The sequence below is a fragment of the Kogia breviceps genome, chromosome 2 (assembly GCF_026419965.1).
Source record: "Kogia breviceps isolate mKogBre1 chromosome 2, mKogBre1 haplotype 1, whole genome shotgun sequence".
In the NCBI taxonomy this organism is placed as follows: domain Eukaryota; kingdom Metazoa; phylum Chordata; class Mammalia; order Artiodactyla; family Physeteridae; genus Kogia; species Kogia breviceps.
This window is the reverse complement of record NC_081311.1, coordinates 104,481,557-104,508,798: the sequence shown is the minus strand read 5'-3', so window position 1 is coordinate 104,508,798 and position 27,242 is coordinate 104,481,557. Positions and strand designations below refer to the sequence as shown.

Here is a 27,242-nt window from a genome sequence, read left to right as displayed (position 1 = left end):
TTCAGAAGTTAGATGATTAATGTGCTTGAAGTAACAACAAATTTTTTAAATTCAGAGAACATTTATTGAAATCTGGCTGTTACTCTCATATTGTTATAGGCCCAAGATAACCAGATTGGATTTTAAGAAGAATAAACTGACCTTGGTGGTTGTAGAAGATGATGATCAGGTAGGAATTATATTGTATTACATATTTAACAGTGACTGTGTTATGTGGAACTTAAGGCTCTAAAAGGGGGAACACATCTTGTTTTATAGAGCCATAGAACAGAAACTTAGTGTAATTAATAACTTAATTAAGTAATTTCCTGCTTTATGTCATACCATCCTAAAACTATAGTTTTCTGTCTTTAAGATTAAATAAAAGACTTCTCCTGTTCCTTTGTTGACAATATATCTCAAATATATAAAAATTTATATTTAAATGGCTTTATTCCTTTAGTCCCTGACCAAAAAGATTAATCAAAAAGATCTACCTAATAATATTCTTTAATAAAGCCTTCTGTACTAAGGATTATCTTTTTTTCAGTTAAATCTAGCTCTTAATTGATAAACTCATAACAATACGAATGCATCTCAGATGAATTATGCTAAGTGTAAGAAGCCCGACTCAGGACTTCCCTCGTGACCCAGTGGTTAAGAATCCTCCCGCCGGGGCTTCCCTGGTGGCACAGTGGTTCAGAATCCACCTGCGAACGCAGGGGACACTGGTCTGGGAAGACCCCACATGCTGCGGAGCAGCTAAGCCCATGTGCCACAACTACTGAGCCTGTGCTCTAGAGCCTGCGAGCCACAACTACTGAGCCTGCACGCCACAGCTACTGAAGCCTGCGTGCCTAGAGCCCATGCTCCACAACAAGACAAGTCACTGCAGTGAGAAACCTGTGCACCGCAACGAAGAGTAGCCCCTGCTTGCTGCAACTAGAGAAAGCCCACACGCAGCAATGAAGACCCAACGCAGCCAAAAATAAATAAATGAAATAAATAAATTTATTTTTTAAAAAGCCCGACTCAAGAGATGGTGACTGTATGACTCCATTTATATGACAATATAGGGAAGGCAAACCTATAGGAATAGAGACTAGCTCACTGATCCTTTGAGACTGGGGGTGTGAGGATGCTTCCCTACCAAGGAGCAGCACAGGGAATTTGGGGGGTGAGAGAACTATTCTGTATCCTGGTTTTGGTGGTGGTTGCATGATCCTCTGCATTTTCAAAACCCACAGGATTGTGAGGAAACTTTAAAAAGTAATTTTACTGCATGCGAAGTAATAAATTTGGAATATACGTATAGATGGATACAAATAAAAGGAAATAGGGGAAATGTTAAAAAGATTTGTTTGCACAGTGAAGTGTGAGTAGTGCTACTTAGCAGAACCTTAAAAAAGAAGATCCTGAAAATTAGATGAAACCCTTACAAGTATTTTGAAAGTTTTAAGTTATATTACTGAGATGCATGCAAAGGATTGCCCTATCACACAGCTTGGAAGAAAATCAGAGACAATAAGAGAGCATTTAAAAAAGAAATCTCTTGATGGCACAGATGATCATTATGTTATCAACAAATGAGTTGAAAGTGATTCAGAAGAGGCAGATTTCACATCTAAAAACAGGTTTACAAATATTTTCCTTTTTATGTAAGCACAGATGCGATTAAATATTTGTATCTAAATCTAAAGGAATCGTCAAGAAGAGTAAAATACAGTTCTGTGTGATAAGAAAATATGGTCATACTTTAGTGGGTGATACCTGTTCTTACTGGGTCATAAAATAATTGTGCATCTCACAATTGATAGCATTTTAGATTTGATCTAATATAGTATTAGCTTCTTGGATATCTTCTTGAAGATACATATAAGCAAATGTGTATATCAATTCTTTTTTAAAAAATTTATTTAATTAATTAATTTATTTTTAGCTGCATTTGGCCTTTGTTGCTGCACGCGGGCTTTCTCTAGTGCGGTGAGCGGGGGCTATTCTTCATTGCGGTATGCGGGCTTCTCATTGCGGTGGCTTCTCTTGTTGCAGAGCGCAGGCTCCAGGCACGCAGGCTCAGTAGTTGTGGCGCATGGGCTTAGTTGCTCCGCGGCATGTGGGATCTTCCCCGACCAGGGCTCAAACCCATGTCACCTGCATTGGCAGGTGGCTTCTTAACCACTGCACCACCAGGGAAGTCCCCCTCAATTCTTTTTTATGCAGAGGTTTCCATACTTACACACAGGGTTCTCTACTTATCCTTTTTAAACTTTACGTTCTACCTTGGAATGTTTTCTACGTCAGTACCTAAAGTTGTTCTTCATTCTTATAAAAGCAAACTAAAATGCATAGTATTCTAGTGTATGGTGTACTGTAATTTGTTTAATCAGTTCTCAATTAATTGACATTCACTCTTTTATTCACTGTATATAATTAATTTGTACAGTGGCAAGTATCTGTAGGATAATTTCCTAGAGGGGGATTTGTGGGGTTGAATGGTTATGTGCATTTGTCCTGGATATAGAGAGGTCCTACCAGCTTGCATAGTTTTTAGTGTACAGGCCTATTTCCTGAGAAGGAGTTCATCACATTTGTATCTGAAAGGTAAAAAATGGAATTTCATTGTAGGTTTACATTTTATTTCTATTATTAAGAGTGATATTGAACATCTTTTCATACATTTGAGTTACTTGAATTCCTTTTTTCTAAACTGTCTATTCCTTTGCCCATTTTTCTTTTGGGTTATTGGCTTTTTTCTTATAGGTCTTGCCCTTTGTCACAGACATTATAAATATTTTATCTAATAGTTGTTTTTCTTTCAACAGTGCTTATTGTGGGTTTTTTCATGCACTTTAAGAAATTTTAAATACGTGAATTTATGAATCTTTTATGGCTTCTGGGTTTTGTGTCATAGAAAGCTTTTCCCTGTTTTGAGGTTATCTATTTTCTCATGTTTTTTTTCTATGTGTAGTTTTTGTTGGTAAATTTCATTGAAGTATAACATCCATTCAGATAAGTGTAAAAATAAACGTACAGCTTGTGTTGAACTGGTATGTATACTTGTATGATCAGCACCAGGGTGAGGAAACAATATTTCAGCAGAGTTAAATTTCTCCTGTGCCCCACCAGGTGTGATTCCCCACGGGCAGCCACTCTCCTGACCTGGCTTTAAGACCAGAGATTAGTTTTTGCTGATATGTTGGACTTGATGTAAAGGAAACCTGGCTGACTGTTCTCTTTGTGTCTTGCTTCTGTGTTTCAGGGCTGTAGTTGTGAGCTTGCAGCCCTGCTGCAGCAGGTGGTTATAGTTGGCGCATTCCTGCTGTTCTTTAGTAGTCGGTTTTGTGCATACACTAGTATTTATCCATCCTGCTGGTGATGGACATTTGAGTTGCCGTTAATTTTTGGCTAGTAAGAAGAGTGCTGCCCTGAGCCCTGGCATGTGCATGTGTTTGGCTTTCGTGGAGGCCGCCACACTGTCTGCCAGCTTGTCTACACACTCAGCTGCACTCCCACCCGGAGTGTCTGAGAGTTGGGTTTATTCTTCTTTGCCTCGTGCTTGGAGCTCTCTTTCTCATTTTACCCATTCTGGCAGTAGAATCATTTTGTGGTTTTAGTTTGCATTCCTCTGATGACTGCCTCAGTTTAACACTTGTTTATATATTTATTGGATATTTGGATAGTCTTCCTTATGAAGTGCGTGTTTCAGCCTGTTGTTGATTTTTCTGTCGGGTCGTGTGGTGTTCGTCTCGTTGAAGACGTTCTGTTCGATACAGCAGCTAAGGTCTGAGCCACAGCTTGTCTCTTTCTTCCTCATTCTCGCAGGGTGCCATTCTCATATTTTCTCACCTTCTGTAAATATAACCACATCATGAAACGTGGTAGAAGGTTTCATAAATCTACATGTATGTTATATATAATATACATATATATTAGGGTGGGGTTTTTTTTGCAGCTTGCTTATTTTGCCTAAACAGGGAGACCTAGTTCATTCACTTTAACCTATATATAGTATTCTGCAGTATGAATAAACAATAGTGCATTAGTTCATTCATCTTTTATTCATTTATCTCTCTGTATAGTTTGTAAATAATATCAGTTTACTTTATTACATTTCTCACGTTTCAGACATTTAGGGTTTTGTGCCAGTTTGTACTATTATAAATGAGACTGTGAAGAAAATCTTTGGGTGTAAATTTTGGTGTTGAGAAAGTCTTTTCCCCTAGAGATACAGGATAGCTTAGTGGTTACAAAGGTAGGCTCTGGACCCTGAATGGTTAGGTTCAAATTCTGGTTTCCTCTCTTAGTAGCTTTGTGACATTGGGCTTAATTTCTTGAGCCTCAGTTTTCTTATCTGTGAAATGGAGATAGTGATAGTATCTACTCATTGAAGCAATTCATGTGAAATTCTTGGAAGAGTGTCTATGAATGTTAACTAGTGTAATTAGATCCCTGCGAGTATGGTTACTATAATAAAGAATGTGGCCATTTTTAAGGCTGTTACTATGTTGCCAGATCTTATATGAACCTTTAAATTATAATTATCCATTTATCCTGAAGTATGGCAGATAAAGGCTCATTTTATGTCTCCTTGAGAAATGAGATGATGTAAGTAGAGAGAAAATAGGAATAATTTTACATTGGCTGAGAAAATGGACAGCTTGATTTTAACTGTGCCGTTTTACGTAGTGGCTGTAAAGAGTGTCAGAGTCTCAGGGAGCAAACTAGATGCTTTGTTACTGGATTCCTGCTCTTGCTGTGGTCGTGCTCACAGCTGAATGCGAGGGAACGGGACCATTCGAGCTGATCACCCCCCCCCCCCTCCCCCGTTGCCGTGCGTTCCTCTTGCAGGGCAAAGAGCAGCAGCACACGTTCGTGTTCAGACTGGGCCACCCCAGGGCGTGCAAGCACCTGTGGCGTTGTGCTGTGGAGCACCACGCGTTCTTCCGCCTCCGGGCCCCCGCCCCAGAGGGCTCTCGCCGGCCGGGCTTCCTGCGCTTGGGGTCGCGGTTTCGATACAGGTGAGCACCCGCAGCTGCTGCTGTATCGTCCACCGCTTTACAGACAGGCCGGAGGGTTTAGCCCGACTTCTTCCGCTTCCGGGCCCCCGCCCCAAAGGGCTCTCGCCGGCCGGGCTTCCTGCGCTTGGGGTCGCGGTTTCGATACAGGTGAGCGCCCACAGCTGCTGCTGTATCGTTCACCGCTTTACAGAGAGGCCGGAGGGTTTAGCCCGACCTCTCGTCGTACAGATGCGGGCACTAGGGCACAGAGCAGGTGAAGTGGTTTACCAGTGTTTTCCATTGGCCAAAGTAAAAGAAAAAGTGGTACATATTGTTACCGTTTGTAATGTCCTGAATAGACAGGAGAATATGGTAATGGTGTCATGGATTTCATATCCCTCCTCATGTTTTTGTTCCTTCCTTTTTTTTTTTTTTAAGGAGTAATTAACAATTTTCCCAGTTAAAAAAGTTCTTTTTTATTGAGGTATAGTTGATTTACAATAGTATGTAAGTTTTAGGTGTACAGCATAGTGATTTATAATTTTTGAATGTTATATTCCATTTATAGTTATATAAAAGGTTGGTTAAGCTTATTTATTTTATACCTAATAGTTTGTACTTCTTAATCCTCTACCGCATTGTGCCCCTCCCCACTAGTAACCACTATTTTGTTCTCTGTATGTGTAACTCTGTTTCTTTTTCGTTATTTTCACTATTTTATTGTTTAGATTCCACATATAAGTGATATCATACGGTACTTGTCATTCTCTGTCTGACTTACTTCACTTACATAATACCCACCAGGTCCATCCATGTTGCTGCAAATGGCATTATTTAATTCTTTTTTAATGGCTGAGTAATATGCCATTGTGTGTGTGTACATATATATATGTATATATATATATATATATATATATATATACACCACATCTTCTTTATCCATTCACCTGTTGATAGACATTGATGTTTGCTTTATGTATTAATCCCCAGTTTAAATCCACATAACAAGAGTTTTCAGGGGTCTCCATGCAACAGCTGGATACCATGTAGAAAAAGAGTATTGTGCACTACTGGGAAATTAATCTGGATGACATTTCTGGTCCTTATAAATCTGACGTTCCATCGTTCTCACAGACTCCTTGTTTGTTGGTCATAAGTTAGAGATGTTTTTGGTTTACCTCAGAGTAGCTTATTTGATGGTGAGTTTTTGGCATGTCACGAGAACCTGGCAGTGTAATTTCAAGAAGGCATGGATAATATCAGGAATGTGGCATGTTGACTGTGTGTGGAGTTCATGCAAGAGAGCTTCTCTTCTACTTACATGAAAAGTGGGGGGGCGTTTTCTTAGCAGAATTTAAATGGAAATGAAGGTTAGTGGGACAGCGGTTTTCATGTTTCTGGAAAAGGGATTTGAAAAGTGTATCCAAGTTAGAAGCAGTAACCGAGAATCTGGAGTTCATTGTCCATCTTGCCCCGAGGAGTATGGATGGGAAGGAGAAGGGAGCTCCGTAAAAGGACAGGTACTTCCAACTTCCTTAATGTGTTCTTAGCTGATGTGCACAAGTGAGAAAAAACAATATAATCTGTGTTGCATCTTTCACACAAGCCTAAAGAGTGAAGGAATGGTGTGGCAGTAAAGAGAGACGTCAGCACTGTTTTTCATAGGTCATTCAGGAAGGAAGTTCAGGATGGTTCTCTTGAGGAGAACCTCAGTGTAGACTTTCTCTCATTTTTGTGTATCTGACTACTGTAGGCCTCAAATTCTCTTATTCCTGTTAATATGCCTCATTTATTTTAGTGGGAAAACTGAGTATCAGACCACAAAAACCAATAAAGCAAGAAGATCAACATCCTTTGAAAGGAGGCCCAGCAAACGGTATTCTCGACGAGCTCTGCAAGCGCCAGGTGAGGTGCGGCCCTGTTTCACAGCACTAGTCTTCCTGACAGTGCACCCTGTGCTGCTATTGTTGGCCGGAGGGGAGGCTGCTTCGGTCCTCATAGTCTATTCCAGACAACTAAAGTGCTCCGCTTTACTGAATTTGGTTCTAGCAGAATCCGTTTTTAAGATGACCCGGGGAGAAACTGCCTGTGCTGTTGCTGAGGTTAAACTTCCCGCTAATCCCGGTTCTGATGCCGCGCTGAGCTTGTGTTCAGCTTCTGCTCTTCCTATTTTAGTGCTTTTCTAGAGCAACATTTCCCCTCCCTGTTTGACTTCCACATCTGGTTCGTGATAATCTGTTAAATTCCCACAGATATTTTTTAAAACATTGGTATATGATGAATACATTTTTTATTTTGTATGTATTATAATAATATTAAAGGTTCTGTTAAGTACAGTTTTTATATTAGTCATTAGTGTACATGGTACATAGACATTTCCAAATTCATAAATGTTACTTGCTGTTACTTTAATTATGTAATACAAAGAATGGTTTACTTTGACCAGTAAGCTGAAACTTGTGTTTGGTTTCAAATCTGCGTTTGTATTAAAATACAGATTGAATTTGAAGTATGTCCAATGTCAGAGTCATCACCAGTTACCCGAAAACAACTGCCGTGACCTGATGTTGGCATATCAGTTTTTTAAAAAACTGATTTATAGCTATAATTTTCGATGTATCTATAAATTAAATAATATGTAGCTGTAAATGAAACCATTTCAATTTGTTTAAAGCCCTTAGTTACCTCTTAGACTCCCCTGATGGTTTTTCACTGTCGGCTCACTCTAAAGGCTTGCAGCTGGCTCTGTTTGTTTAAATGTATGCTCATTTTGTTGCCTTACTTAAACATTGGAGATCATTATCATTCACTTGAATGGCGTGAGCCATAGAACACTTTTGTGAAGTGAAGATTTTTAAATCTGTAGTTGGGAAACAGCTTACAAAGCAATGAGTCAAGATTTACTTTTGTGAATAGTAAAGCAGTTTACCATGTTGGAGGAATCTAATGGGATGTTTTCTGTTTTTTTTTTTTTCTGTCGGCAAGTACAGGAAAACCTGAAGAACTCAGGTGGGTAATGTCTTGCAACTTAGGAATCGATAACCAAATGTTTCAGCGTTTCTGTAGTTGCATCGTTAATTGAACCAATGACTGTTGAAGGTCTGTCACAGTGTTCACTTGCCCCTGAGCACGGTGGATCTAGCAGGGAGCAGATAAACACATCATAATGCTGGGTAAAACGGACAGAAAGGAAAATAAAGCAGCTTAAAGAAAAAGAGTGGGCTTGGGTGGTTGTGCTGTTCGTAATGAGAATGACATATTGTACGTTTGTTATTGGCCTGTGACTGAGGATATAAAGATGAATAAACTGTGGCCCTTGCACACAGGAAGCTCAGAGAACAAAGGTTGATTTGTACACAAGCGGTTCATTTTATTCCTGGGAGAAATCCCACTTGGTCATGGTATACAGTCTTTCTTTCTATTACATGTTGCTGGATTTGGTTCACTAGGTTTGTTGTGGATTTGTGTGTCTGTATTCGTCAAAGACACTGGTCTATAGTTTCCTTGTACTGTCTTCATCTGGTTTGGGTATCAGGGTAATTCTGGCTTCACAGAATGAGTTGGGAAATGTTTCTCTATTTGGGGGGAAGGTTTTGTAAAGAATTCTTTATTAAAGCCATCTTGCCTGGACTTCATTTGTGTCAAGTTTTAAAATTTCCAGTTCAGTGTCTTGTTGTAGATTTATTCATATTTCATTTTCTATCTTGAGTCAGTTTGGGAGTTTGTGTCTTTCCAGAGTTTGTCCATTTTATCTAAGTTATCTAATTTGTGGCATACAGTTGTTCATATTATTCTCTTTTCCTCCTTATTTCTGTAAGCTTTGTGGTGATGTCCCCTCATTCATTTCTGATTTTAGTAATTTGAGTTTCTTTTTCACTTGGTCAGTCTAGGTAAAGGTTTTTCAGTTTTGTTGGCCTTTTCGAAGAACCAGCTTTTGGTTGCATCAGTTTTATCTGTTCCTCTGTTTTCTATTTTATTAATTTTCTCTCTGGTGTATTATTTCACTCCTTCTGCTTTGCTTCAGGTTTACTTTTCTTTTTCTAGTGTCATTAGGTGGAAGATCAGTTTATTAGGATATGAGATCTGTATTCTTTTCTAATATAACATTTATAGCTATTAATTTCTCTCCAAGCACTGCCTTAATCATATTTCATAACTTTGGGTATATTGTATTTTCATTTTTATTCATCCCAAATTATTTCCTAATTTCTCTTGTGATTTCTTCTTTGACCCATTGGCTAGTTGGGAGTGTGTTGCTTAATTTCAACGTTTGTAACTTAAATTTTCCGCTCTCCCCTTTTTTTCTGTTGTTGTAATTTTATTCTGTTGTGGTTAGAGAATGTACTTCACATGACTTTGATCCCTTTACAGTTATTGAGGTCTCTTTTATGTCCCAGCATGTAGTTCATCTTGGAAAATGTTCCATGTGCAATTGAGAAGAATGTCTGTTCTGCTGTTGAGTGTCATGTCCTAATGGATGTCTGTTAGGTCTGCTTGGTTTTTACTGTTGTTCACTTCTGTTTCATCACTGGTCTTGGCTTAGTTCTCTCCATTACTTAGTGTGGACTGTTGAAGTCTCTAATTATTGTTGTTCAGTTGTCTGTTTCTCCCTTCAATTCTTTGTGCTTCATGTATTTGGGGCTTTTTGTTAGGTGCATGTATTGTTTATAATTGTTTTATTGTATCACAAAAAGAATGTTCCTCTCTTTCTCTAGTAACTTTTTTGTTTTGTTCTTTTTAGATCAGATTTTTTAAAAGTTACTAGATTTTCCTAAATAAATGTTTCTCCACTTGATGTGTGCCTTTTAATGATTTTTTTTTTTATTTTTATTTTTTGCGGTACTCGGGCCTCTCACTGTCGTGGCCTCTCCCGTTGCGGAGCACAGGCTCCGGACGCGCAGGCCCAGCGGCCACGACTCATGGGCCCAGCCGCTCCGCGGCACGTGGGATCCTCCCGGACCGGGGCACGAACCCGTGTCCCCTGCATCGGCAGGCGGACTCTCAACCACTGCGCCACCAGGGAAGCCCTAATGATTTTTTTAAAGAATAATTTTCAGCAGCTACATGTTTGTTTGCTGGGGAGAGGGTCTGCTGTTGTCCTGCAGTCACTGTTGTCCAAGTCCTCCTTCTGATGAATCGGTATTAATAGTGTATATTACAGTGTGGAGTTTCACGTAATGCTTCTCAACCGCTGTTGTACCAAAGCCTCCTGGAATGCTTGGTAAACTGTGAGATTCAGAACATACTCACAAGTCTAGTTTTTGTTAAAACAGTGTCTGCACTCCTGTATGGAGACGTGTCAGTATAACTAGAGCTTCTTCAAAAGGAGAAGTTGTTTGTTTTGGGTACTGAGTGGGGTCAGCCTCAGCTGGAGATGTCCTATTCAATCTTGTTTTTTTTCCCCACTTAGAGAGCCATTAAAGCCAGGCTGTGATTAGTGACTTAATCACAAAAGCACTCTGCTTTTTGAGTAAGGAGTCCCCTGAAGTCCCTTTAGCAGTCAGGAAGCTGTTAAAAATAAATAAGTGGGTAGAGGAGAGGGGAAGTGTGAGGGATTCTGTCCATCTTGAATTTTATGTTTTATTTTATTTATTTATTTATTTTATTTATTTAATTTTGGCTGCATTGGGTCTTCGTTGCTGCGCGCGGGCTTTTCTCTAGTTGTGGCGAGTTGGGGCTACTGTTCATTGCGGTGCATGGGCTTCTCATTGCGGTGGCTTCTCGTTGCGGAGCACAGACTCTAGGTGCACAGGCTTCAGCAGTTGTGATGTGCAGGCTCAGTAGTTGTGGCGCACGGGCTCAGTTGCTCCGCGGCACGTGGGATCTTCCTGGACCAGGGCTCGAACCCACATCCCCTTCACTGGCAGGCGTGTTCTTAACTTCTGCATCACCAGGGAAGTCCCGTGAATTTTTAATTAGGTAAAAAAATTTTCTGCCTTTTCTGGGCTATACAGTGTAATTTTTCTTGGAGTTATTTTTAAACTGTGCTTTTAAGAAGAATGGTGGAGAAATGTTAGAGGGGTTCGGTATATTTTAAAGTATTTTATTTGTTTGTTTAATGAATCATGTCTTGTTTTCCTGAAAAGGAGGCTGGGACAGAATATTAGAGCTTAAAGTGAAGAAGATTCCCTGATGAAGTTAGCAGAAATGTAAACAGAGCATTCAAGCAATGATACGTAGTTGAAAAATTAAGGCTTTCATTTGCAAAAGTTTGTCCTCCTTTAAAATTTTTTGAAATATAGATTTCTGACCAAAAAGTGAGTATGACTGACTATATAATCTCCTAGAATTGAGATTAATTTAACTTTGGTAAGTAAATTGTATTGTGTCTTCTTGAGTGATGCTTTTGGCTCTGGAAAACACAGCAAAAATAGAGTATTTAAGCAATGATACTTCATTATTTTTTAGTTAGAATAGTTTTTAGGAATGAAATTCAGAGGGGGACCCACTCTCCTGAAGGTTATTGAGCCCTTCTCCTAACATTGCTTGAGAGAACCTGAGCTTGCATTGGCAGGAATGCCCTTTCATTCCTGCCCTCAGAGTTCTGTTCACATGAACAGTTTTGCTCCAGTGAACCATGGCAAATGGTACTGTTAGAAAAAGCACAACTATTTGACCTAAAAAGCTTCTTGACTTTGTACTGTGCTTACTTGAATAACAGGTTTTTAAGTTGGCTGATGTTAGTTTTCCTTGTACTCTTTCATTTCTAACTACTCCCTGTGAGTCTTGACTAACATAAAGAATCTTAGGAAAAGGTGACATTTTAAAGGACAGTTCACTTTTCACTTACTGGTACTTCTTGTACAGGCTTAGTGGACAGTCTTGAAGACAGAAGAGAGAGGAAAAGGAATGGTGGAGGAAATGATGCATAGAGGGGCAAGAGCAAAAGGGTCAGTTATTGCAGACAGTCCTTTAAAAGGGAAGCTTGGATTGGTCAGTAACGGGGGAGCATTTGCTCCCTTCATATTAGTGCAAGTGAAAGAGTAAGTGTACTTGTGAGAAAATAGTGCTTCCTGCGTTTCAGACTGTTTTAAAACAGGGAGCTAGAATCCGGTGAACATCACTTATCATCAGCGCTTTTTTCTCTTACTCTTCCTCTTTTACTTATCGCTGACTGGACTCATTCTCAGTTCAAGGAGAAGCTCCAGAGCGTAACCCCGGGGGCCATAGCGTAATGAGTCTAATTCCTGTACAAAGCAGGTTGGGGGAGGTTTCATTAATGTGGGGTTATGAGTTACTTAATACAGCGCAGTGTACCCTGGGAAGAACAACAAGGTTAATAAACGAAATTGTGCCGGATAGGTACATTCTTTACACCAGCCTTGGCAACAGATCTACACTAAACAAGATGTTTTTATAAGATTTCCTTGTTGGTTAGTTTTATTTGTCATTGTTCTTTGTGCTTTGCTAACATTTATTCGATCCCCTGATAGTCCCATGCGAGTGAGGAAACTGCAGTTCAGAGAGCAGAGCTAGTGGCGCGGTTTGAATCAGAACCCAGATAGTGGAGGTGCACATTCTGGTGACTTAACTTGTAACAGAGATGTGGTTAATAAAAAATGGGGTGTAAAGTGGGTTACTGCTTCTCACCCAGCCTTTTAGCAAGGCCTCTTCATTCTTGAGTTCTTTCTTAATTGGTTGTCTTTCATCATCAGATACTTTTGTTTTGTTCTCACTCCCCTAAGAAAGGCTCCTGGATCCTGTATTCACAGTTTGTTTTGTGTTTGTGAAGCTTTGCCCATTTCCTTTTACTAGAATGACGTCTTGTCTGGGTATAGTGTTCTTTGAGTGTTGCCATGGGGAAGTCTGTGCCAACCTGACGCTGGCAGTGATGTGCTTTTAAATCTCCTTAGGGTACCTGAAGTATTCTTTCCTTATCGTTGAAGGTCAGTAATATAACAATAAGGAATCGAATGTATTTAATTCTGTATCTCATCTCCCTGGAACACAGTGTTCTTGCTAAATCTGTAGATTATTTTCTCACTGTCAAGGAATGTTTTTATAACATTGAATATATTTTCAGTAATCGTAGTTGAATTTTTTAACCTCAGGGTACTAGTTATGCTTATGTTAGAAGGTCTTAAGTCAGTAAACTCTTTTATTTGCCTTATTCTGTTGTTTTAGTATCTCATCTTTGAGTTCTTATTTCATTGAATATTTGTTCTTTGTTTTTAGCTGTTCTGAGGTTTGTTTCTATTTATTTTGTAGCATTATATGCTGAGTTTTTTAAGTGCTTTTTTTTTGCAAGAGTGGGAGAGGAATGAGTGCAGCCTAAACTAAAAATTTTAAAACATATTTTAAATCATTTGGAGGAGAAGGGTATACAGAGAAGTTTCTAACTTTAAGTTTATACTAAGGCCTTTTGAGTTATAAAATGCTAAGCTACTGCTGACACCAGAAAATCTTGAGAGGGTAGGAATATATAAAAGAAGTGATGGGTAAGGTTATGTGGGTGGTTTGTGCTGAATGCCTTGAATTTAAGGGATCATTTGTGCTGCTGGTTTTATTTTGTCATCTCTGACAGATGTTGTCCAATGAATAAACAAGATTAGTAGTGAAGTACATATCTAAAGCACAGGTAGAATATAGGTATGTGGAAATAGCAAATGAGTAGAAAAGCAAGTATTTGCTGTAAAAGCAGATGTTTTCTGGACATCTTACATTCTTAGTTTTAGGTACCCACGGTAATTTTTTCTTTATTTTTTTTCCCCAATCACAGTGTTCACAATAATGTTTCAGCTCAGAGTAATGGCTCCCGACAGGTAAGACAATATTAAGCTTCTAAAGCACTGGAACACTGTAGTTAATTATGACAAACAATAGTATGATTAATTGAATTTTCTTAATGGTATAATCTTGGGAAAGTTTTGTGCATTTTCGTTTTCTTATCTGTAAAATGGCTCAGTAATGTGTCACCTGTTAATTTTATTCTCTAAGATGTTATAATAGAACAGGTATAATGTTATAATGAAACATTTTCTGTCCCTGTAAATCCTGTAACATAAATAGAATACTAATATTCAGTTAGATTATTATCTATCCCAAGGATGGTATATAACATTCCAGCGTTTGTTTTTTGCTCTGTTTACTATATTACATCTGTTCACTTTGTAGATAGCATTCCATTTTAATGTTCTATTCAGTGGTGAAGAGATCTTTTATCTAGCCACAATAGATGATTTTTATCATTTGTGTCCACAGGCTTGGGGTTTGAGATCCACTGTGCCTGTCATTCCTTCCGTTCCCTCTGGTCCTGTGCTAGTGCAAGTGGAGACTCTTCCAAGGGGCCCCGGAGCAGACCAGCAGGAGGAGAAATGGTTTGTTCACTCATTGAGCCAGAATAAAACACTGCTTGCCTAAGGGCGTTTTGAATCCCCGGCCATACTCTTAGAGTGCTTTAAATATGATTGAAAGCAAATTATTCATATTTGTAAGCTGAAAAGAAGCACGTTGTTGAGCTGTCACGTTGGGATAAGCAAGGCTGTGGATGAAGCAAGGAGACAGTCGTCTGAATGGGGCACAGCCGACAGCCGCCCGGCTACGGTCAGCGTGAGCTGGGAGTGGCCGCGCTGGGAGTGGAGCTGGGGAGGACTTCAGGGCTAGTCGGTGGGACCTTTTCCCACCTCCCTAAGGATAACATACTCGTTACCTGTTACTCCACACAACACGATGCTACTGCTTTGGGTGTGTTTTCTTCGTTAAAGACTGAAGATAAGGCCCAAACAGAAACGTGATTATAGTCCAATGAAACAAAGCACGAAATACTCCATTTGGGGGGCAGGGTGGTGGAGAAATAATCTAATGACAGAGAAGGTACTTCATTTGTTTCGATCCCGGGGGTCTTTTCTTAGACTAAGAGTAAGTGCACAAATATGGATACTTTGTGGCTTATTGGGGTTGATCAGTGGGGCCCATCCTTTTTCCCGAATGAACTTGTGCGGCTTGGGGGCTGCTGGGTCTTTTCTTAGACTAAGAGTAAGTGCACAAATATGGGTACTTTGTGGCTTATTGGGGTTGATCAGTGGGGCTCACCCTTCCCCGGATGAGCGTGTGCGGCTGGGGGACCGCTGGGGGGTCATGTGATTGAATGGTCCTGTGGGTTGCATCGTCTGCTCCAGTTTTGTGTCTATTTATGAAATGAACTTTGAGAATTCATAGGGTGTTCTTCTCTTTCTCTTGCTCTTCGTTTGTGTCGTGCCTGAAATCTAATGAGTGTCTGTGGTGATCTCAAGGTTTGGGTCGGCTTTCTGTGCAACCCACTCTTCCTTCATGGTGCTGGGTCAGCAGTGCTTGGTCATTATTTTCAGTCTTTGCTATGTAATTATTTGTCACTGTTAGTTTGGCTTCACTAACTGCAAGGTGCTTTGCTTTTAATGATTGGGCATATTTTTACTTCAGTTCCAAATAACTTGATTAGTTTCTAAAGTAGAGGGAATTACCCCCCCACCCCGTGTTTTCCATTATCCTCTTTTATCCCTCCCCCACCGTGTTTTCCGTTATCCTCTTCCCCCCCACCCGTTTTCCATTATTCTCTTTTTTCCCCTCCCCCGCCCCATTTTCTGTTATCTACTCCCCCCCCCCGGGTTTTCCATTATCCTCTTTTTTTCTCCCCCCCCCCGCCCCCCCGTTTTCCGTTATCCTCTCCCCCCCCCCCCCCCGTTTTCTGTTATCTGCTCCCCCCCCCCCCGGGGTTTTCCATTATCCTCTTTTTTTCTCCCCCCCCCACCCCCACCCCCGTTTTCTGTTACCCTCTTTTTTCCCTTTCTCCTTGAGAGCGTGGTGGGGGTGGTGTGTGTGTGTGTGCATGTGGACACACGCTTAAAGTATAAACAGTGAGGCTTCTGAATGTCACATTTTAGTCTTTATTTTTTGTAAGCCATTAAGAACAGTGTTTTCAGCTTCTACTGAGGACGTGGCTCCAGTAATGTTACCGCCAAGTCTTATTGGCAAGGAGACATAGTGCTGAGACTTCAACTAAAAAAGAGCTCATTTAATATGTGCTTACCTCTTAGATTAATATGGAATGAGAGTCTGGTTTGTTTGTATCTGTATTATGAAACTAAATCTTTATAGTTTTCCAGTTTTAATTGGTACATATTTAGGCATTACTCAGTTCCTTTGATGCAGCCTATATAAAGAGAGAATGCTGAATCTAAGAGTATTGAATTTCAAGAAAATTGAAAAATTTGGAGCTGTATGCCCTTTTTTATGTCATTGTCCTGAGGCCTCCTTTGTGGAAATGGAGCAGAATGGTGGCCCTCAGGCCCAGGGAGCCTCATTGTGCAGCAGCAGGCATGGGACTGAGTACGAAGCTGGCCTGTCTTGGAGCCGACGGGTTCCCCAGCCTTAACCTAAGATGCATTCTGCGTTTCAGTCTTTTTCTGCATGCTTTGATTCTTATTGATACTTTCACATGAATATATAACAGTCCTCCTTTAGAAAGTGGTACGTTAATAAAATTTGGAAATGCTCCCTAGGTTTAGACAGTTGGGCAGAATAGTGGACAATTCTATTTCTGGCAGATAACTTTTAACCAGTTTACTCTAAACCTACTCCCTGTTCGGTTCTTTAGCTTTTTCTTGCCATCTTTTAAATGACACCATTATTTCAGTGAATGATTTGGTATGTCAGTAACCTAGAATTATCTGATATTTAAACTGTCTTTTGAGAATTAATGTATTTTAAATCTATAAACTATTTATAAACAAAAACTGAATACTATTTGGAAAATCTTGCATATATAGGGGAGAGCATAAACCTAATTTAACTTTCTAAATATTCAGAGACCCTATATTGAAGGTTGTGAGTTTTATGGGTTAGATCTGATGAATAGCTTGTATTTCAGTTGAAGGAAAGATGAAATTTTATTGTAAAAAAAAAAAAAAAAAAAAGCTTCCAAGTTTATTCTGAAAACCCTTTTAGCTAATTTATTTTCAGTTTCCGTAAGGAAAAAAGGTGAAGATTCATGTTTTGGTTGAAGAGAATGTCTATTCTTAGACATTTTTATAATTGGGGTGATTTTTTTTCTTCTGTAGTTATCTTAAATATGTGCTGCCCTTTATGTCACGTCACAAAACCTTGGCAAACGTTTTCTTTCTACTGGAGGACTCTGATGATTTCTAACCAGAAACTGCTTGTGTGCATGTTTCACTCTCTTACTTCAATAGGCCTGTCTATAGCTGTGAGAAAAGGTATCTAAGATGCTCACTAAACTCTCCTGGAGGGGCTTAATCTCATCACATTATCTGTACCTGTTGAATTTCATTCATTATGGAAGGAACAGTGTTTCTCCATTGTTAATTGGAAACATTGATATCAAATTACATGGCCTCTGTGAGGGGAGATTTTTTTTTAATGCTCTTTCTGAATTTTGTTTCCTGGATTTCAGTTTTGTGAAGTCAGTTGATCAGGGAAATAACTTTTCACAATTGCCTTTTCTGTATCTGGCTTTGTCCTAATGTAGAATTGTCCTTTCAAATACTTGAATTAAGTAGATAATAAGTATTTTTTCTTGTCTTTAGAACCTCAGACAGCATTTCTGCCTTTGATTTTGATAGCAACATCAGGGACAGATGCAGAGCGTCTTGCTCTCCGTGAGAGTCCCTCCTTATTGCACTCACCTCACCGACTCTGATGGCTTAATCGTGTCTCCGTATTGACGCATGACTTTGTGGATTTTCCCCTTTGTCGTTCTTGAGTGTCTCACTGCACCGGTGCGTCCTTGTAGCGGCCGTGCATGCTGGTCACACAGCCTGCTTCTTTGTTACCTCTCACACCTCTTCCTGCTTCTGACTAACCGTGCTCCCCTCCCACCCAACCATCCAGGCCCCCGGCTGCCGGTGACGCTGTCAGCGTGGTGAAAGCCAGTGGGACGCCAGGGCCTTGTCCACACCCCAGCCTGCACACAGAAACTACCCTGACGTTGTCCATGAGCACAGTGTGAAGAATGTAGGAGTCCAGCAGGAATGCTCATTTTCCTGGCCCTGCAGCCATGACGGACATATGAGTGTTGAGCCTCTCAGGCCGTGGGATTCTGTTGTGCAAGTTGATGGCGTACATTTTCTAGAGTTTATAGAGGATCGATCACATTAGGCAAATTTGGGAGAAGTTATTTGATACTGAATCACTCGTTGGGTAGTGTTGTTTGTAATTGAATTCTTCTCTGAAAGGGAAAAGGATCTGAAGATGCTATATGCCATCAGAGATAATGACAAATATTTCTGTGTTGCAAAGAGTATGTATATCATAATTTTGGAAAGATTTTTCGTGATTTTAACATGCTAACACATCACTCAGAAGAAGTCTCAGGAGGAGGTTTGTGTTTATGAACAAGCTGCCCGTTATCACCCCCACCCCATGCCGTGCCAATAGATCGAGGTTAGCAGAGCCAGACCCTGAAATCACACACAGAAGGAAGCATGTCGAGGCCTGATGCATCAGCCTGTGGTGATATTTTTATAAAACTGCTCTCATACTCTATTTTTAATATTTCTGAAGTGACTCAGGCCTTAATTTCAGTTAAGTGCCTAAGATTCTATAATTTTAGTTAATGTAATTTTAAATTAAGAACTTACTTATTAATAAACACTAGTATTTTAAAATAGCAGAAGATCTAGAAATCACAGGAAGGTGACTCATGTGGAGAGAGGCATCTGAATGGTTACTTCTGCATGATGAACTGAATAACCAATGGTGAACTGAATGGTTATATTGCTACTGAATGATTGTACAAGACGGAACATGTATTTACTTTTGTCTTTTCACTTTTCTCTTTTATCTCATGCACCTGATAGATTTCCCAGGTTTGCAAACAGCCTCATAATCTGGCCTTGTACAACCTCTAAAATAAAATTCTGAAGCCAAAACCATATCACTTGTAGTATGTAATACATATCACTTTTAATCACTCTCACCTTTTGCATAGGTTACTATTTTTGGTCCTTTATGAACTTCAGAATGTAATTGTCCAAGCTCTTTGGTTTAATTCATAGGGCAGATTAACTGGAGGAAATATATTTCTGATGTAATGGGAAATGATGTAAGGGAACCATTTCTTTTGTCTTTTTAGAGTTTGAAAAATTTTAACAAAATTTTCAGGCTTTTCAACTGTATATATAGTCCTTTGAAGGTGTTTTATAGTCTGAGAATTCATAATACTTCAAGATACTGAAGCTTCCTTACAGACAATGTAAGCTGTTTACCGTCCTGCCCACGTCCGAGGTCAGTCTTACACATCTCTGCCAGACAAAGGTCAAGTTTCAGAGGACCTTATTACTGGGCTCTTGGTGGCAGAAACATTACAACCTGTCAGTAGAAGACGTAAGTAAGCAGAAGTAAGTAATATTTAGGAGAGGAAATTTATAGGCAGGTTTCAATCTGAATTTATCAGTCACAAGTATTCTTTAATGCGTCTAAATATGAGCAGATACACATCTTAAATAGTCCAGCCCCCTACCTCTGCAAGGCCATCGTCACAGCAGGCTTACAAATGGCCCCTAGTGGCGCCCCTCATAATTGTTTTAGACTTTACAAAGCTCAGATGCTAAGTGTCAAGTGTGGTCGCTGGTGATTTCTTCCTTAAAGGAATTTGAACCATAACATTTTAAGCACAGAAACTCCGATTTATGCCATTCAAGAAAAGATTTCGTGGGTATGAATATGGTTAAGATCTTACTATTTCTGTAAAAGAGGCATAATAACAACACAGCTTTCTGGTCTCTTAGAAAGTCCTAAAGTTTGACTTGTCTCACTTTAACATTAATCTAGAAGCCTGAAGGTCAAACTGCTGATACAGTGCCACATATGTGTCTTACCAGAATCTCAGCTTCGGGAAATATGGAAGGATTGTCAGAGTAAAGCTCTTCCGTTTATATGGAAAGTGGTCATTGCTATACTTAGAATTTAAGTTAATCGATACTGTTACATTTAAGTGATGGGAGAATCATATCGTGGTTTTTCTTTGTTTGAAAACTTTGTTATAAAATAGTTCATTTGTAAATTCCTGATGGTAGAAACTGGGTTGGAAGGGTGATGGGGCGAGAAGGGAGCAAAGGGTCGTGGGGAGCAAAGGGCTAAGCCTGGATGGTGTTGAATCAAACGTGTCTACTTTATACAAGTTCCTGTGCTCCAGGATTTCATAGCAAATATTAGGAATACTTGTTGTTGCTACTGGTATTTTCAAGATGGATATGCACGTTATTTCCAGAGGTATGAAGAAGTAACAGGTGGCTCAACCTAAATTAAATAAACTATCACCAACCTGTTTATACTCTGCATTTTATTCTGCCTAAAAGGTCAGGGATCACACATCCTTGATTAGGGACCTAATATACCCCAGAAGCACCTTACTTGGTTATTTACCATCCTTTTGACCCGAGGGAGCCATCAGCCTAGAATGCCAGGATCATGTGATTCAACTTCAGTGCTTTGGCTAACTTAACATAATTAATTTTAACATGTTGAATTAAGTTGGTTATGTTTCAACTGCATTTTTTTTTTTTTTTTGTGGTACGCGGGCCTCTCACTGTTGTGGCCTCTCCCGTTGCGGAGCACAGGCTCCGGACGCGCAGGCTCAGCGGCCATGGCTCACGGGCCCAGCCGCTCCGCGGCATGTGGGATCTTCCCGGACCAGGGCACGAACCCGTGACCCCTGCATCGGCAGGCGGATTCTCAACCACTGCGCCACCAGGGAAGCCCTCAACTGCATTTTTATAGACAGAGAAACTTACAGAAACAGCAAAGTCAGTCACCTTCACACTTTCACACACGAAAATACATGCGCTGTTAAGATCGTCATTTCTTTTGATGGTAAAAACACTTCCAAGGCATTTACCTATCTGTTCAGTATAATCTAACCTTTCTGATCTTGATAAGGTAATCATAGATACACTTTTAAATGAATTTACAGAGAAAAACAAACTTTATTTGTCCTGTTATGTATATCTCTATATGTTAAAAAGCAACCAATATACAAATATTGTAATATCAGTATAATTCAAATAATTTTTTTAGGGGAGAGCTTTTCTTTCTTTCTTTTTCTTTTTTTTTTTTTGCGGTACGCGGGCCTCTCACTGCTGCAGCCTCTCCTGTTGCAGAGCACAGGCTCTGGACGCGCAGGCTCAGCGGCCGTGGCTCACGGGCCCAGCCTCTCTGCGGCACGTGGGATCCTCCCGGACCGGGGCACGAACCCGCGTCCCCTGCATCGGCAGGTGGACTCTCAACCACTGCGCCACCAGGGAAGCCCATTTAAGGGGAGAGCTTTCTAATTAAAGTGTTGACCCAGAAAATGTTACTAGTTATAACACTTGGGTCATTCTTTATTTTTAAAATTGTCCAGGATGTAAAGGTGCCGTGGAAACATGTCAGGGTTATAAAACTGAAGTATCTCCTGAATGGAGGACAGGGACACAGCTTATTTGGTAGGATAAAGCAGTTAGCTGAGTCTTAATTATGGAAGTTTCTCTTATTTACTAGATTTTTACATATTTACTTGGTTGATATGCTAAAAAATATTTTGATTAGTAACCTTGCTTAATACCTTTCATGTGTCCTGATGTCATGTGTTTCAACTCTCCATCTTGCCAGACAGGAAGATAGATGGCAAGGGTGAGGAGTCGGGGGCTGTAGTGCTTTGGGGTTTTAGGACGAAGAAGGGTTTTGTGGGAATGACTCTGGCTTTACAGACACGAGAAGACTCACCCTCAGCTTTGACCCCGTTTACTTCCATGTGTCCTCACAGCTGCGAGCTGAGCAAAGTGGGACAATGGTTGTCCCATCTTCATGAATGTCCCATCATGAATGCAGCATGTTCTGATGGTGGGGCGGTCATTGTTTGAACCATGATGCTTTAACTGCCTTGGTCAGAGCAGACCCTTTACTTGTAAATCATCGTTAATTGCTTGGAAACACCATGATTTTTTGTGTGTTAGGCTTTGAGTATTGGGTTTGAACATAATATCACATTGTGTTAGTTTGTTTTATATCTTTGGTATATAGGACTTGTATGATTTACAAGAATAAAATCATCTTGTGCTAATGACATTTAATCTCTTTACCCCCACATGCCTCTTATATTTTAATACACATTATACCACACTGTCAGTTATACCTGGCTTCCAGGATTGTTGCGAATGCTTGCCTGTGAGATGCTTCTGTGTAAGGGATAGAATTTGAAGATACTTCTGTGGTGGGGAAACCCCTCTCTCCATGTGCGTCTGTCTCGTGCATAAAATGTGACTAGTTAGATCTTTTCTAGATGTTATGAACCATGTGAATTTAGGTATGGTATTCTTCCTCAGCTCCCCCTTTTCAAGAACATAAAAATTTCTCCTCCTCTCCATATAAATTACCTTTTACTTTAGTCACATGAAATCATTGTGAGAATTTTGTCTTGCTCAGTTGACATTTACTGTGGTGGTAAAGATACTAGGACACAGGCATGTGGAAGATGTGTTACGTAACTTCATTCTTCAGTTCTTTTTTTTTTTTAACCTTTTCTCTTGTTCATCTACTCTTGATGTCTTTTGGGGGGGGGCGGGAGGGGCATCATCACACGGCTTACAGGATCTTAGTTCCCCGACCAGGGTTTGAACCTGCTCCCTTGGCAGTGAAAGTGCAGAGTCCTAACCACTGGACTGCCAAGGAATTCCCTCTTGACCCTTGCTAATTTGTAATATACTAGCTGCTTTGAGCTCTTTGCATTCATGGGAAGGATCATAGTATTAGCTTCAGAGAATTAGTGAATTAGTAAAGAGAAAATTTCGAAAGAAATTTGGGAAAGGAAAGAATATTTCTGTGGCTTTTTTTTTTTCTTTTTTTTGGCGGTACGTGGGCCTCTCATCGTCGTGGCCTCTCCCGTTGCGGAGCACAGGCTCCCGGACGCGCAGGCTCAGCAGCCATGGCTCACGGGCCCAGCCGCTCCGCGGCACGTGGGATCCTCCCGTGGGATCCTCCCGGACCGGGGCACGAACCCGTATCCCCTGCATTGGCAGGCAGACTCTCAGCCCCTGCGCCACCAGGGAAGCCCTCCGTGGCTTTTTAAATTATACATTGTAATACTTATGCTGAAATGGAAAAACAAGTGTTCCTGCTTTTCCTGAAGGAATTGTTCTCACAGACTTTGTTTTTAGATGATTACCTAAGCCTCTGTGCTCCTAACAACAAGCTCTGGCCTTAATGCTAGGTGAAGGTGCTTGAGTGAACTTTTCCCATTTTGTCCCTGACAGCTGGCCAGCACTCTGTTTACGCTGGCGTGGTGGAGAGATACCTGACCTGGAACACAGCATTCTCCAGGGAGTGTGACTGAACCTCCCTCAGTGGGGTAATAAACCTATACCTCCTCCTCTTGAAAACAGGTTCAGCAGCTGCAGACCTCATTTCTCGTTGTTGAAGGAATTCTTGTTTGTTTGTTTTTAACTAATTTTAATAAAGCAAAAAGAAATGAGATACATACCAGGGTATGGTTAGGATTTGTAAGAAGTTGCAGATTTCTTAATAAAGGTTTGGTCTACAGACACAACTGATTACTGTTAATATTAAATGAAAAATATTTTAAATTACTATGGGAGGAGTAAAATAAAAGAATGAAAGATAAGAGATGATACTAGGAAGAGAATTGCTGGCTTGATTTTTCCTGTGGAACTAGTCAGAGGGGTATCCAGAGAAACCATGGAAACATCCCAGCATGTAAAGTACCTCTGGAATGTATATTGTTACACAGAAGAGTTTCTTATAACAAAGTTATGTTTGTAGCCCAGCCACTAGCTTCAGTGATGATTTAACTGCAGACTTGCTAAGAGTTTGAAGGTAAGACCCACTTTTAACAACCTGTATTATTAATTCTTTCTGGCTGGGGAGCAACTTCTTTCTTCCAGCACAACCCGTGGAAGCCTTTAGAAAGACCTGGGAAGGTTTGGTACCACGGGGTGTGCAGACTATCCCTGTGGCTGGAATAGCAGTGACCGGTATTCGCATGGGTTGGAAAGGCATCGACTGGCCTCTGAGGAGTTTGCATTTGGTGAAGAGGCCTGGGGCAATCATTGCAAGGTTTTAAGTGAAAGAGCTTGAGAATCTTGTATCCGTATCTCCTTTTTTGATTTACCTCATTGTTTGCTGAATATCTACCAGAGTATCTCCTCATTTCTCGCTTCCTTACACAGTCACAATTACTCCTTTGCATGGATCCTCAAGTTTCTTGGCCCTTCTGCTATGGTACACATCTAGTTAAATTCTGGATTTAATCCTGGATAAATCCAGCTCTGTCTGCTGTGCATATAGATGGTAAATGTGAAATGCAATATCGTTAAACAGTCTTTTTTTTTTTTTTAAGATTTATTTTATTATTTTTATTTATTTTTGGCTGCGTTGGGTCTTAGTTGCGGCACGTGGAATCTTTCATTGTGGTGTGTGGGCTCTTCTCTAGTTGTGGCTCGCGGGCTCCAGCGTGCGTGGGCTCAGTAGTTGCGGTGCATGGGCTCAGTAGTTGTGGCGCATGGGCTTAGTTGCTCCTTGGCGTGTGGGTTCTTAGTTCCCTGACCAGGGGTAGAACCCTTGTGCCCTGCATTGTAAGGCGGATTCTTTACCGCTGAACCACCAGGGAAGTCCCTAAACGGTCTTACTTCAAATGTTGGCCACTGAGCTCAAGTTGGGCCTTCAGTGGTGCCTGAAGTCCTGTCACATTTCCTTAATCTGCTGACTTTCCCACTCTGCCGGCAGTAGTTTCTCCTCTTTCAAACCCCAGCCATCTCCTCACCTCTCACTCCTCAGTCTCAGGTCATGCCCTGGCTTCCTGGTTCACCGAGAAGGTAAGTGATGAGAAGCGGTCTGCTGTCCCCTCCCGCCGCCTGATGGGTTAACTGCTCTCTGTATCAGGCGTCTGTACTCGGCCCTCCCACCTGTGCCCTAGGTGAACCGGCCCCAGCGAGGCCCCGCAGTCTGTCTCATGTGCCCTCCTGGAGATTCTGCTCACAGGGCAGCATGAGACCCTCTGGCCTAGGTCCCAGAACCTTGTCCTTGGTTTGACCCCTGTGTCTCTCCCCATCAGCCGGCAAGTCCTGTCAGTTCTGGCTTCACAGCACATCCAGAAGCCGCTTGTCACCATCTCTGCTGCGCCTGCCCCGTCTCCCTTTCCTCTTACCTACCCCCGCCCCCCCACCGCCCTTGCCTCCATCCTGCTTCATGCCCCACCCCGCCCCCACCAGACTCGGCGCAGGTGGCTGAGGCCAGTCATGTCCTGCCTCTGCGCGCTCCAAACCCCAAATCTCCACACTGACAGAGACGTGGATTTCCCCCTCTTTGACTGCGCCCACTTCCCTCCAAAGTCTCGCCCGACCGCGCCCAGCGCGTCCCACGCCTGGGCCTTCGCACTTCTCCCCTGCTGGGCAGTCCTCCTCGGTCACCTGTGGCTCGTTCCGACACCTTCGGGCTTCCTGTCAGCGCGCTTTCCTGACCTCTCTGCCCCAGTCTCGCCGTCCCCCTTGCCTTGCTTCACGTTTTCCTCGCCTCACTTCATTTTACACGCATGGTTACTTGTGTGTCGTCCTGATAGCCTGCCATCCGGGGGAGCGCGCTTTATTTCTTTCTCCCTGCCTGGAGCAGTCCCGGGCTCAGTGCTCCATAATGGGTTGAGTGAATGAATGCTGAGCTCATGTTGCCAAACTTGATGGTACAGAGATCATCAAAATGCTGTCCCTGGCTTCAAGAAATTTACTGCAGGTGGGGAGAAGGGCGGTTTTACAAATTACAGGTGCAAGTGCTGAGTCGTTAGGTAATAAGCAGGGTCACAGACGAGACTGAAGCTAGAGAAGTCTTCCTGACGTTTGCGTCAGATTTCGAGGGGCACATAGAATCAGGAGCGCTGGCTGGATGGATCACAATGGACCAGAGGGCTGTAGCTAAAGAAACTTTTCAAGTAGCCAAGGGCAAGGCATAGTTGAGAAATGATGAATGGGGTTGAGTAATGAGTATAGAATTCATGAGGGTGTTCAGTAGTAATGGCAAGCAGACGTTGGAGCGCTTCTGTGCCTGGCCTTGTTCCGGAGGCGCCACAGTTACCGTTTACCGGAGCGAGTCATCTGACCCTCATGGGAATCTGTAAAGTGTGTAGGTCAGTAAAGAGAGAGAAGGGTATGTAACTTCTCCAAAACCACCCTGCTAGTACATGGTAAGGCTGGGCTTCAAACTCACACAGCTTGGTCCTAGAGCCCAGACTGGTGTCCGCTGTACTGACTCTGTAACAGTGAAAAGCTGGGTGGGGCCTACGCTGCTTCAGAAAGAGGGCTCTGGCAGCGAGGAAGAACAAGCGTCGGTTGGTGGAAGACTGGGATAATTAAAATGTGCTGCATCCATACATACTGTGATTTCTAAGGAATGAGGAGAATCGACACGAGCTGCTTATTGGAGTCTTGTCAGTGCTACATTGTTGAGTTACAAACTCAAGTGAAGTGTCTGTGTGAGGTATGTCCCCATTTTTTGTAAAAGCCACCAAGCCATGTATCTGTTGATAAGTGAACAGAAAATGGAGCTGGATAAACAGTGAATTTTCAGAGAGTGGGGATAAGGGAAGGGAGACATTGCTTTTCTTCACTAGCAGGTACTACTTTAAATAAGTAAATACGGATTTAAATGCCCTAAAATGTAGTGGAGAACAAGACAGATGGCTTCAGTTCATGCAGGTAAGTGTCCCTGGAAAGGAAGGAGATGGACGGACATGATAACGTCCTTACACGTCCCTTTGTGCATTTGTGAGGAATGCGTGTGTCCTGGGTTGTGGCCAGGAGCCACAGAGTGAAACTGTGACGCGCGCCTGTGTGTTTGAAGGCTTCAGTGTATTCACAGAGGTGTTATAGCCGCCACCGCCCTTTAAGTTTCAGGACACTTCATCATCCCCCAAGGAAATGCCTCACCTGTTAGCGGTCTGCCCACTCTCCTCACCCCGCAGGCCTGCAAACACCAATCTACTTTCTGTCTCTGCGGACTTGCTCATTCTGGACGTTTCCGGTAGGTAGAATTGTACAATCTCTGAAGCCTGTATTTGATTCCTTTTAGTGGCTTCAGTAAATTCCCTTGTATGAGATACAGCATTTTGTTTGTCCATCAGTTGGTGGACATGGGGACTTCTCTGCTTTTTGGCTGCTGTGAATATTCACGGACAGGGTTTTCTTTTTTTATGAACATGTGTGTTCATTCACTTTGGGCATATGTATACATAGGAGTGGAACTGCTGGATCATATGGTAACTACGTTTAACTATGTTTAACTGCCAAATTG

General features: G+C 41.5%; 1 protein-coding gene across 1 annotated transcript in view; it reads left to right on the top strand.

Moving 5' to 3' along the window:
* The window catches only part of EPB41L5 (erythrocyte membrane protein band 4.1 like 5), a 157,685-nt gene that overhangs the window by 55,981 nt on the left and 74,462 nt on the right, over positions 1 to 27,242 (top strand). Inside the window, exons 11-16 of the mRNA XM_067025897.1 lie at positions 100 to 169; positions 4,828 to 4,997; positions 6,775 to 6,881; positions 7,967 to 7,985; positions 13,696 to 13,738; positions 14,178 to 14,293. Coding sequence (XP_066881998.1) covers positions 100 to 169; positions 4,828 to 4,997; positions 6,775 to 6,881; positions 7,967 to 7,985; positions 13,696 to 13,738; positions 14,178 to 14,293 — 525 coding nt within the window. The remainder of the gene's footprint in view (positions 1 to 99; positions 170 to 4,827; positions 4,998 to 6,774; positions 6,882 to 7,966; positions 7,986 to 13,695; positions 13,739 to 14,177; positions 14,294 to 27,242) is intronic.